Genomic DNA, 13470 nt, shown 5'->3' with positions numbered 1-13470 from the left:
GCAGAACAACAACAGTGCATCAAAAGTATTAAGCCAACAATGTTATGAGCAAGCTTCAAAAACATATTTGTCTTTAAAACAAGGCACATTTACATGATACTGTACATAAAAAAGGAACACACCCTATATAAAACTAGTCGCTACAGCAAGAGCATAATCTCAGTCCGTTATGTATGCACTATGCAGAAGGGTAAAAAAGCAGCATAGCACATGGATTCTGAGATGTGCACACCATAGGCCGTTTGAAAATATATGCCATGGACCCCCCATAAGAGAAAATCTTTATGGCTCTAGCAGTGATTTTCAACCTGTTTAATTTCAAGGACCGCAGTTTGACATGCATTAGCCTACGGACCCCCATTTAATAGCATTTCTATCTCTGCGACCCCCAATTTATATTGTAAAATCAATGCTACTTTAACTCTGAGAGCGTACACATGGAACCAGGTCCATTTGGTTCCATTTGTACACTGAGTTACAGACCCATAAGGGTCCATTTGGTTCCAAATTATCATTTAGCTGGGTCCCCCCTGGAACTCCCTCAAGTAGCCTACCCCTGGGGGTCCCCGGACCCCACTTTGGGAACCACTGCCATAGGCTATTAAGATCTTAATAACCAATATAACATTTTAACTACATTGCTTTTCTGTGCTAATGTGTAAAAGAGTCTAAGACTGAACTCTCTAACGCAAGGCTTGGAAGTCTGATGAGGCTGAGTGTGTGTGTGTGTGTGTGTGTGTGTGTCTTGTCTGATTTTACATCTCGGCTGGACCTGATTGACAGGTGTCCACTGCCCCTGACTATGAAGTTGGAAGCAATCAGACAGGTGGCGCTCTCCAAAGTTCAACACCTGTTCTCTAATGTCCACATTCAACAGAAAGGTCTGTGTGAGATGAATGACAAAACAGTGAGCCTAGTGCGAAAATGGTTTGGACTCAACTCACACAGCACCCGCGACATCATTTTTCATCCACAGTGGGAGGGAGGACTGGGGGTCCCAAACGTGGAATGGATCTATACCAGCATGAGGATTTCTCACCTCTTAAAAATGCTAAACAACGACGACAAGGATGTTAGGGAGCTGGCTCGATCCTCCCTGTTCCTGGACCTAAGGAGGCGTAAGGTCCCACTGGCCAGGGAGTTAGAGCCACACTTCCTTGGCTTCCGGAGGAAACCCAACGGGAAACTGGACACCCGTTCCGCTGGCTTTGGGGTTTGGTCGGACTGGCCAGACCTAAATGACCTCTGTGTCCGTACTGGAGTGTCCCTGGAGTGGGTGCGGTCTGACTCAGAGACTGTGAGGGTCTCTGAGGATATCATAACTGACCCCCTCACCCAGGTCAGGGCAACGGTCACCTATGCTGGACACAGTCACCTGCTAACAGCTACAGGTGCCAGACGAGTCCTCATGGATGTACACCAGCACCAACAACAACAACACTGGACTGGACTAAAACTCCAAGGGAAGCTTGCATGTCTTCCCCATGCTGATCACTCCGTTTCACACGCATTCATCAAGAACACTGCACTCAATGAGGACATTATCACATTTACAGTTAAGGCCAGACTACAAGTCCTTCCCACCAGACTCAATCTATCCATCTGGTTCCCCACCACTCAGGTCCCTCATTGCTTGCACCACACCACAGAACAGATCACTGAAACACTGTCACACATCTTGAATGGATGTTATGCCTACAAAGGAATGTACATAGCACGCCATGATAGAATAGTGGAACTCATAGCAAAGGATATATCAAAATACCATGCATCTTCAGTGAGAATGTACAAACATTCCAGGGTCATTCCATCCATGTTCCAACTCAGTGATAACTCAGATACCTTTACATCTCTAGCAGCTAATACACCAGATATTGTTGTGGTTGATGAAGAGTCCAGAGAAGTGTCTGTATTAGAGATAGCCTGCACCTTTGACCACAGCCTAGAGGAAGCCTTTATGACCAAGGTCATAAAATACCAACCACTTCTACATCTCAGAGTTGGGCTATAGGTGCAGACTATTTGTCTTTATATTTGGCAGCCTAGGGCATATGCACAGACTGGTTGTTAGAGGGTTCCAACAACTTGGGATGCCCAAAAAGGAGGCAAAAAGGCTGGCAAAGTAGTGTGGTGTCTCTGCTATAATTGGCAGCCGTCATATATGGCGGAGACGCTGTTACTTATACCCATAGAGTACTGTGTGACATGCCTGTTGTATCATGAAAACACATACCATGACTTTGCAGATGTAACTTTAATGCACCTATAATATTTGTGTCCTTGTATGCATATCCTTTGTGTGGACATAAATAAATGGTTAAAATGTGTGTACGTGTGTGTGTGTGTGTGTGTGTGTGTGTGTGTGTGTGTGTGTGTGTGTGTGTGTGTGTGTGTGTGTGTGTGTGTGTGTGTGTGTGTGTGTGTAAAACATAACTCTATGGTTAAACACAGCTTTTGCTTTTGCCTTTTTTGTTGTTGTTGCTTTGGTTTCAGTTGAGTCAAAAATGAAACTAAAATTAACCATCCGCTGGAATTCCCCTGGAATTCTCCTATATCCTCAATGAAAGGTAAAAATCACACCTGTGTGAAGTGAGTGGTGCAACTCCGTGACCCAGCCACCCAGCCAGCCAGGCACCAGCCACACAGTAGGCTACTCAAAAACATGTTCAGTACAGTTAACTGGGGCTTATGAGAAAGTGAAGATTGCCTACTTTAGGCTTTTCCTTTATAGGCATGGAGCCCAAGAGGTTAACCATAATTATAATATGTTAGGTGTGTGTGTGTGTGTGTGTGTGTGTGTGTGTGTGTGTGTGTGTGTGTGTGTGTGTGTGTGTGTGTGTGTGTGTGTGTGTTGTGTGTGTGTGTGTGCACGGGTCGCACGCACACATACACACTTAAAAAAACTTAAAAGATTACGTAATTTATTCTAATTGTTGTTATTGCAATTTACGATTTTATAGCTGCAGTAGCTTTCGTTTTTGAAGAACTGACTTATTGCCAAAGGGTGTGGTTTCACTACTATACTATACAAATTCCAAAATTGCAGAAACAATGTACAAACAGAGCAATTACATTAAAACACTTTTGAAAAACAACTGCTATTTGTGCACAACCTTGCAAAAGCTTACCCAAGCTAACCGTTCCTATGTGGAGGATATAGCTAGGCCAATTATTTCTGACAGTGTGCACAATGCACAATTCTTATGGTTTAGTTTAGAAAGTTGGATTTCCCTCAGTTGCAATGTAACAGCTCTCTGTGTACACAATACACATTATTTCTATTCCCTTTCAATTGTATTATTTTGTTTTGATTGTATTGTTCCACTTTTGCATTGGCAATGTTAACATATGTTTCCGTATGCCAATAAAGATCTTTGAATTCAATTTAATTGTGTGTGCTCGTGAGTGCATGTACGTGTGTGGTATAATAACCGTATTTGTACAAAACACTTCATAAATGAGGGAAACATAAATGGAAGTCCAGCGTGATTAAGTCATACAGTAGCTAGACATGTGGCATTGGCAGTTGTGAAATAAATCAATTTTAGACTAGGACATAAAAATAGTCTACAGTCACATTGTAAAAGTGATTAATAAGGTAAAACAGAGTTGATAGAGTTGTGTGTCTCACATCTTATATTCTCAAATAACTTGAAAATTGTGCAGTAAAATCAAGATCCTAAAACTGTTTATCTAAATCTAAAACTGTTTATCTTGCGGATTTGTCTGGTTTCCTCTAGGCTATAATGTTCATCCTGCCATCACACCATCTCTTTAGGATAAAATACCGGTATAGTGTATTGCTGATGTTAGCATTTCTTGTATTGATGACAGCAGCATCCTTCCCTCTATCTTGATAGTGGTGGTACCAGCTACAGCAGAAGACTTCCCTTTCCCTCACAACAATTGCTGACAATAAGACAAATGTCAATGCGGAACATGTTAACATAAGTACACTGTGAAACACAACAGATATCCACAAGTTTCCAGTGTCCCATGAGCCCTTGCGTGAATGTTGGGCATCACTCATTCAGTCGCTGTGAATATAAATGTGATAGTCAGACAGTGTTATAACTTCGCATGTGTTATTTCAGTTACTCAGGTTTAATCAGGTGAGTGCCATCATTCTGTGACTGACACCTTGTTATTGCTGTGCACAGTTGGTGGAGACAATTATACACCGAAAGTTCAGAGTTCATATCTGCTAACTAAGGAACAATTTTGCACCCCCTCTAAACTCTAAAAGGCCATCTAACATGTACACGGTTAACTATCCTTAATATGTATACATTGTCACACCAAACGGCCATCTGAAATACAGCATCAAATAAATACAATAGATAAACCATCAAAAGCATACAGAACACATAACAGCTCTAGGAGCACAGTTTAAAACAGTGTGCCTATCAGCAACACATGTGCTTAATCAGGGACGGGGTTAAATACCCTGGGTAACCATGGCAACCCTGGCCTCGCCCGTGCCCTACTGTGATGTCATCAATTAATACAACAGAAGTGACAATGGCTCTTACAGTACTCTGTAACGGCAAACTTATATGCATATGATGAAGAATAAAAAGAGTCTGGTCTGATTGCAAATTTATTCCAGCGCGTAAGATGTACAAATGATGAAGCCACGACTGTTTGATTGATTGATTGAAAATTGTATTAACAGTTTGCAGAATTACAGTACATTTCAAGCACAAACTCAATACAAAGGCTGTTAACTGTGAGTGGACGACCCAATTAAGCATTACACTTGTCAGAGTGAAAGGTCGAGGCAACATAAAAAAGATAGACATTGCATTGAGTATATAAGTGCACATTTTTGGAGAAGGGTGTGTCCATAATATGGCAGAATTGGGAAGAGGACAGCAACAGTGGTTGATAACTGGTAAGACCAGTTCCGTGCCAGCCAGGGCCCTGATAGCAGACGTGCATGTCTCGAAGGTTAGGGAGTTGCTGTGGAAGAATTATGACACACAGCACCTCCTTGCACCTTTAGAGAGGCCTCTAACAATAGCCCCAGGGCACAGAGTTAAAACAAAGACAGCAGTGTGTTATAATCAACATTGGAATTCATAAGCAACATATAATCAACATAGTAGTAAAAATGAATATGAACATGTATTTTCCTCCACAACAACTACTAGTCAATTATTACTCAGCTAGACAACTACAAGTGAAAGTTGCTACAGATATATATTCGCAGTGTGAAAAGAAGGTCAGGGTATATATATAAGTACACATTTACAAAGTACATTTTATTTTTTAATATCAATGCATTGCTGTGTTGACATTTAGACATAAGAAAATCAAGGCTTTTTCCAGAAAAATCCCAGAAAGTCTATAGTAAAAATAGCAGATCTACAAGCTCACACATCACATTGCATCACAACTTGTTGTGAAATTGTAGATCTTCTATTTTCACAAGTATCCAATAATACAAAAAGTTCAGGACTCAAGTTGTACTTTGTTACTGTCCACCACTTGTTAAAAGTTAATTGGTGCCCTCTACTGTCCTTTGTGTTATGAGCACATGTTAATACAGTACTATCAATAACAACACTAGGGGGCACCATTGAACTCTACCACACTCAGGAAAACATCACTCAATGCTGATATTAATCTTTTATGGTTAAACACAGCACATTTCTCGTTTTGTCTTATCTTACTAAAATGCAGAGCAAGAAATGAGGCAATTTTGACATAAGCATGGTGCACTGAGGACCAAAAATATATTTGAAAATGGGACATGTGAGTAGAAACAATGCAAATGGTACAATGTATAGAAATTAATTACTCAAATGGAAAACATTAAGTAATATAATGATGAATATGAAAAGAGATGGAAATGTCCGATACAAATATACACGATCCCTGCTCACCAATCCTGCACCGATAAAAAGCAGCACATAGCCTACTGTAACTCCAGAAAGCATGTTATGAAATACCGTCACATGTAAATCAGGCTGCTAGGTTGACCAACCAGCTCCAAGGCAAAAAAAACCCAATGGATGTTCTGTGTTTAAATCCCATGCACTCAAGATGCCAACATGCAAATGACAAAGCCATGCGGCATGTTCAGATTGTGAGTTCAAGCCCCCTTAACCATTTTGAGACCAACTACTAGAGTAAAGCTTGAAAGATTATTGCAGAGAATAAAGGTCGTTGTCTAGACTCTAGGTCTTAATCTGTGGTCAGCATTTGACTGAAGATGCTCAATTGTGAGTTCAAGCTTAATTAGCTCAGCTTTTGAGCTAAGTTCCTGTAGAAAGCTAAAGGTCATCAAGTATTCACAGTATTCCCCAAATAATGGATAACAACTCTTAATATATCAATTTGTCAGGAAGAATAGCAGTGTGGCAAAATGTATACAATACTAATGTACATCTAGAAAGATAGAAATAAAAGTTAGGCTCTAGGCTATGCTGAACAAAAGTTAGGCTTGCAGAAACATTGTCCATCGAACACAAAATCTTGGTTACTTGTGATGGTTCATGGAGTTTATGTTATGCCTGCTTAGAGTAGAAGCTTTAATCTGGTCCTGTGGTCTTCATTAGTTGCCAATGTAGCCACATATAAACTCTAGTGTCCCTGTTCTGGGCATCATGTGAACATCCAGCAAAAACAGGCGAACATTCAACAACAATTAGCCGATCTACAAGCTCACAACATGTCGCGACATGATGTCGCTGAGCTATCAGATTTGGTGGAGGGGAGTCAGGGGACCCAGTACAGACCCCTGGGGTTTAGTTCAGATTTTTGGACTTAAAGCTGTAGGAGTAGGAAATACGTACTGCCATTAATATAGTGGTTGCAAAGGTATTAATTGATTTCCTGAGCCCCGTGGTGGGAGTTATGGTCTTGTTTTGGTGAATATTAAGTAGTTTCGGTCATTTTGTGGGGGTCTGGGGGCCACGCATTCAAAATAAATTCATCCACAAAACTAGCATAATTTGTATTGTTTTTCTTTTATGTTTTTTTTGTGGCTTTCGCCTTTATTTTATATATTTTATGGAGGGACAGACAGTAGGCTGACAGGAAATGGGGAGAGAGATGGGGGGGAAGACATGCAGTAAAGGCCGTCGGGATCGGGAGTCGAACCCGCGGCACACTGCCAGACTGGATTACCAGCCAAGGTGCCTGGACCACTGAGCCATGATTTACCAGGCCATAATTTGTATTGTTGACATAGTTCTACCATATAGTGCAACTTTCGTTCAACTTGGAACTCTCTGTCACATGGAACTATTTTTGTGTCCGGTATCACTATGCCAGCAGCTGCACAAAACCAAACCCTTTGGATTTACATATAAATCAGCACTTGCACAAGCAGACTGGGTGGAAAGGTTCAGTTACTGTTCCACTCAACATTAGAAATGTCTAGATTGCTGATCTAAAGTCACTTTTGTTTAACATGTTATGATTGTTAGTGCTTGACATGGCGGTGCCAGCCCTTCTGGAAATGGATTAGAATTTGTTCTAGATGGTTTGCTGTGAAGTCGCAATAAAGTTAACTAATGGTGTAATAGGCAGAAAACTACCAGGCAGGCAGGTGAAATGTGAGAACACCTTGCTAATGAGGGTAAGTGTACAAAATAAAGTGACTATTGACTGTATGTAATGTATGCTCATATCTGTGTAAAGGAATGGACAGCCAAGAACACCAGTTGATTTGTATAAAAAATATATAACATTTAATTTTCAGCTACAAAAAAAACATGTAACATTTTGGTCACACTTCTCAATAAAATATTACAAAATACTGTCAACAAAAAATACACTATCGATACATTTCGAAGCAGAGAACGAAATAGGACATTTTGGCCTTTTAAATTAACTTAAAAGCTGTACAAATATACACAAACATTTACAACATCAACAATAGAAAAAGGAATGAAATTACAATTCTTCCAGTCTTTTTTTTCTCGTCTGTCTTCCTCTTTCTGACCTGAATAAAAGTCAACATCAGTTACATATATATATTTTTTAATCTGTTTTTCTTCCTACTCTCAGTGCCGTGGCAAAGCATGCCCACCATGTCTCTGTAATGAATACTCAAGTCGCACGCTGAAAAGAGCCGATCTACCAGCGTGGTGAGCTTGTAGATTGGCCATTTTCGGTCTTAAAAGAAATCAGGTGTATCCTACACACCCAGCACACACACGCGCGCACACGCACACGCACACGTGCACACACACACACACACACACACACACACACACACACACACACACACACACACACACACACACACACACACACACACACACACACACACACACACACACACACACACACACACACACACACACACACACACACACACACACACACACACACACAGCCCTCTCACTTCACCTCTCCCTGGGCGGAAACCCTGACCTTCTTTTCACACTGCGAATGGAGAAAACAACATAGACATGGAGGACAAGGCCAACATTCAGGCCTGTGCTAATAAAGACAGACAGACAGACACACACACACAGTCACACACACACACGCACACATGCACACGCACGCACACACACACACACGCATACACAGGACACATTCAGACCTGTTTGAACAGGGGAACACTGGCCTGGCTGTGGACCGCCACATTCCCTCTGCAGCTGAATACAGTGTGCAGGTCTGGTCTTTATTTTATTTATTTTGTGGGCGGGGGGTTAGGCCTCAGTTATACTTATTGGCGTGCCGTTGTCGTGCTCAGTAAATGGCAGATCTACAAGCTCACAACGCGTCACGAGACGTGATGTGAGCTTGCATATCTGCTATTTACAGAACGCAACATCAGTATATATGCAACTTAAGTATAAATCAGGCATTAGTCAGCTCCCTCATTTTGAGAGGTCAGGGTTATTAAAATGGGGTGAGATCATTTAAAAAAAGGAGAATGGACAGGTTTAACAGGGACATAGACACACACAGACAGACAACAGGACATTAACCACTTGAACCCTAAAACCTTTTTTTTTGGTGTACTAGATAGAAGATCTAGTATTGAGCCTTGGGGGGGACCCCAGTCAACTAACTATATAGGGTTTAAGTGGTTTAAAGGATGGGGGGTGGGGGGGTAGACAACCCGACAGCAGGTTTGTCCCCAAAAAATAAAATAGAAGTTATAGTGCAGGATTCACTTGGAGCTGCCAGGCAGCCCTTTGTCTGGACTCTATAACAGGGGCCGGTCGCACCGGCCATTCAAACACACCGACACATAGACAAGTGTCTGGACTTCTGGAACGTGTACGTGTACAATGAGAAAAATAAAATAAAAAACAAAACAAAAAAAGTCATTACTGAGCTGCAAAATGAGATGGAGTTCTGTTGTGATTCAAGTCAAGAGCTCTCGTGGACGGAGGGTTCGGGAGGAGGTGCACGTTTTTCGCGGGTGACGCTCACGCCATATCTCCCATCATCTTCTTGTAGTACATGGACTCGAAGATGTCGTTCTCACCAGGGCAGTTGTGGTGGCAGGCGCAGGACTTGATGAACATCATGTGCTTCTTCATGACCTGCCCGTCGGGGCACTTGAACTCCATGGGCAGGGTGGTGGTCCTGTGAGGGGTGCAGCAGCGGCCGTCCAGGCACACGCCACAGAACTTGGGCCTGTAGGACTTGGTGGTGGTGCAGCCGGAGATCTCGAACTTCATGGGCTTGGACAGCCGGGGGGTGCGGATGCACTTCTTTCCTTTCTGTTGGGGCGAACGAGCGAGAAGGGGGACACAAACGTAAGCAACAGCACTTGTCTGTGGTTTAGAGGCGTAGTGTTGTTGTTGTTATTCAAACTTCTGATCGGTGGATCATTTTTTTATTAGCTTAACACCTAATTAAAACAGTATACTGTTTAGGTATAGTGAAAATAGCCGATCGACAAGCTCACGTTTGCGTTGCGATGCATTACGAACTTGTGGATTGGCTATTTCACTGAATGTTTGCCTATAGTTTCCGCCTATTGTCCCTTGTGTGTGAAGCTTTAAGACGTTGACTCACCCTGATACTCTGCTCCAGGTGTGATTCACAGGGTCGGACCATACAGAGACGACTCTGCTTCTCCAGGCGGCAGTCTCGGTTGTCGTTGGTCACCCTGGTGGAGATCCCCAGCCCACAGGTCTTGGAGCAGGCGCTCCACTCAGTAGTCTGAACCAGACAGTTCTCTCTCATCATAGATGGGTCCGGGCCATAGGTCTCTTCCTCTCTGTAAGCTGCAAACACCATGGGAGGAGAAACAGGCAATTAGAACTGCTCTTACTATGCCAAAACAATGTACAAATAATGACAATTATGATAGTAATCATCATCATCGTCAAAAGAGAATAGTGTCTACTATGGTGAATGTGAAGGGGGAAAAAAACACAGGGAATTTGTCAATTCCTCAATGGGAATTAGCTAATTCATCAGTGAATTATCCAATTCACCTTTTCACATTCACCATGACATAAAGACCAACAACAGCATATAAGCTAAGACTCACCAGCCAAGGCAGAGCCAATGAAGCTGTGTTGATACGGGGAGTCACACACCCACTCCTCGCAGCACTTCCCTGGGACTTTGACTCGTCTCGGCATGGGGCAGTCGGGGCTGGGCAGCCTGACGTCCATGGAGCAGAGGGGCACGCAGCCTACGGCTCCGTCCATGCAGGTGCACTGGTACTTGCAGCTGCTCTGAAAGCTCTCACCACTCTTGTACACCATGCCTCCGAAGACGCACGTGGCACCGTCTTTAGCTGTGGAGGAAAAAGGGGGGATGAAGTCATGATTCGGTCCATACAGTCCATACTGTACAGTGTGCAAACATGCAATGTACCGTACTGTAATCCCTTGAGTAAACCAATTCAGCAGACACAGTAAAATCCTCTGTGTTAGTTTATCCTTTTGTACAAGTGTAACCTAAATGGAGCATTACTAGTCTGTTTGGTTCCATTTGTACGTTCTCAGAGTTAAATTACTGTGCATGCGTGCTCGAGCAAAATGGTCGTTATCGAGCAGAACTAACCTGTGCAAACTCCAATCCGCCTGTTAATGGGGGAGCCAAAGTCACAGTAGAGGCCTCTGTGCGGGTCACAGATGTCCCTCTCAGTGCAGAGCTCTCCCATCTGCTTGGCACACACCCTGCAGCAGCCACAGCTGTCCAACACCAGGCTGACCCCCAGGGGACACTGCGGAGGAGAGGCCGGACACACACACTGGCCACTGCACTCCTGAGCCGAGGCCTGGATAGAGAAGAGACACACTTAGAGTTAGATGGAATGTTCATGGGTTGTGTCATAGTAGTGTACAGTAGTTACACACACACACACACACACACACACACACACACACACACACACACACACACACACACACACACACACACACACACACACACACACACACACACACACACACACACACACACACACACACACACACACACACACACACACACACACACCACACCACTTGAGCAGCCCAGCATTAAATGCATATACTGTAGTAGACACGTGCTTAGTTAAATCTCCGCATTAATACAGAACACAATGAAATGCATTTACAGTTCCGTTCTGTTTAGTTCTGTTCCTCCGACAACTAAATTAGATTTCTGGTATTCCTTTTCATTGCCCATGTTTGTCTGACTTAGACACAAAAAAGCACTATATTTCTTTGGGCTTACCATGTAGGAGAGCATGATGCACAGGAAAGGCAGCAAAATCATTTTGTTCATTCCAGCAGACATTTTCTTTTACAAAAAAAAGAGTCTTCAGATTTCTTCCAAAAGTCTTCCTTGGATTTGGAAAGTCTTCCTTTAGTCTCAAGCGTTTGAGCGCCGAGCCTTGTGGAGTTTAGTTTAGTTTCTGATCAAGCTGATCTAGTTGTCAATTTGTCTTCGTAGTGCTTTTCTCTGTAGCTCTAGTCGTAGTCTTTCCTTATTTCTTTCTTTGTTTCTTGGTCAAAGCTAGAGTTTAGCTTCAGTAGAGGAGTTGTAGTTGTACTGAATTCTGACTGGGGAGCTTTGCCCCCTTTATACTCCCTGGATGAGGTGGTACGTCACTTGGGGGCTGAATGGAGAGTCGGCCCTAGACAAACATGAACATAGTTGGCATTCTTTCCTCGCTTCCTGCCCTCAGCTCCAGACATCCCACATTCCTGCCGTCTGAAGGCTGTGCTTCGCTGCATGGCCAAACAACACACTCTCTCTCTCTCTCTGTCCGCTCACAGAGGCTTTCATCTGGAAGGGTAGGTTGAGTCTGGTAATGGGACCCCACACTGGGAATTCCAGATCACTGACTTCACAAACAGACAGCCGGGATCTATAAATATTAATTCAAGAAAGATTCTTTTCTCATAACGCACACATTCTAACTCTGAGGGTGTACTAAAAATGTAACCCAAATTTGGTTTACCCTAGTTACAAATGGATAAATGAACACATGTAAATTAACAGGTGTAATGGTTTTCTTGATGTGGTGTGGGGGCATGTATCGCCATTCCTCAAGAGCACACAAACACAAAATTCTATCCCTGATTTGTTTACTTTTTTGTTTTGTTATTATTTCTCTTTTCTTTTCTTTTTTTCCAACAGTAAATAACTGAACTTTAGGAAAGCATTCTTGGCCAGGAGCCAGACAACACATGAAATTCATCCGGTCACCTTTAAGTTCAACTGGCTACTGTACTGCAGTTCTACACGTAGTGGCATTCCTGTGCAATGAGATCAGTGGCTGAGCTAAAAAGATAACCTGTAGCTATGAATATTACAGCCAGTCATTCCTTATGACATAATAATATCGTCTCTGTCGGCTGAAAACCTCATACAGTATTTCCAAAACACCTGCTTTTCAGGATTTGTCGCTTCAAGTCACGTTTCAGGTTTGTAGATCTGCTACTTTTGATGCTTTTGTGTGACGCTGTAATATGATCATGTTTTGTAGGGCATAAATAAAAATAAAAAACACAAAAAGTTAGAATATGGAGGTAAGAGGTCTACTGCCCAACAGCGATGATATGGTACCACCTTATTGATGAATGACGTATCAGTTTTTGTAATTTTTCTGTTTTTGTTTGGGGGAGGGGGGGGGGGGGGGGGTTCTGGCTCAAAACAAGTGCTCTGATTTGCCTGTGGACTGTGATGTAAAAGTCCACAAATCCCATATATGACATAACAATTTGCCAGCAGATGTCACTGTTGAGGGATTTTGACTATTTTAATTGCAGCTCAAAAGACTTCAGAACACACAGAGAAAACCCCAGTCCGCAGAAAATCCACTGAATGTTTAAAGTTCAGGTTGTGTGGGTGTAATTGAAGAAAAACGAAAAATAAATATAAATGAAAATAAATGTCATAAAACCTTTATCGAAACTGACTCCAAGATCTTTGTTTTTGTTTGTTAATTCATATCAAATGTCCCTACCAGACAGAGATTAAACACAATGATTCTCTTTATCAAGCTGACTCGTATTTCTAAATATTACTGAAACCTAAAATATC

At 42.4% G+C, this 13470-nt stretch overlaps 1 protein-coding gene across 1 annotated transcript; it reads right to left on the bottom strand.

The window, feature by feature from the left end:
* Positions 1-7673: 7673 nt before the first annotated feature.
* ccn2a (cellular communication network factor 2a) lies at positions 7674-12030 on the bottom strand. Its single transcript, XM_079526047.1, has 5 exons — positions 11656-12030; positions 10999-11215; positions 10478-10729; positions 9997-10208; positions 7674-9698 (listed from the first exon to the last, which is right to left on the bottom strand). The coding sequence occupies exons 1-5, from the start codon at positions 11716-11718 to the stop codon at positions 9402-9404; spliced, it is 1041 nt and encodes a 346-aa protein (XP_079382173.1). The 5' UTR covers positions 11719-12030; the 3' UTR covers positions 7674-9401.
* Between the last annotated feature and the right edge of the window lie 1440 nt (positions 12031-13470).

This window comes from Electrona antarctica (genome assembly GCF_951216825.1).
Source record: "Electrona antarctica genome assembly, chromosome: 17".
Lineage (NCBI taxonomy): Eukaryota > Metazoa > Chordata > Actinopteri > Myctophiformes > Myctophidae > Electrona > Electrona antarctica.
This window is presented reverse-complemented; position numbering and strand designations above follow the sequence as displayed.

Coding starts and splice junctions, on each gene's coding strand:
- ccn2a (XM_079526047.1), bottom strand. CDS start 11,718: ATGTCTGCTGGAATGAACAAAATGATTTTGCTGCCTTTCCTGTGCATC. Junction 11,216..11,655: donor GCATCATGCTCTCCTACATG/GTAAGCCCAAAG, acceptor TTCTCTATCCAG/GCCTCGGCTCAGGAGTGCAG. Junction 10,209..10,477: donor CATTGGCTCTGCCTTGGCTG/GTGAGTCTTAGC, acceptor TGGTGTTTGCAG/CTTACAGAGAGGAAGAGACC.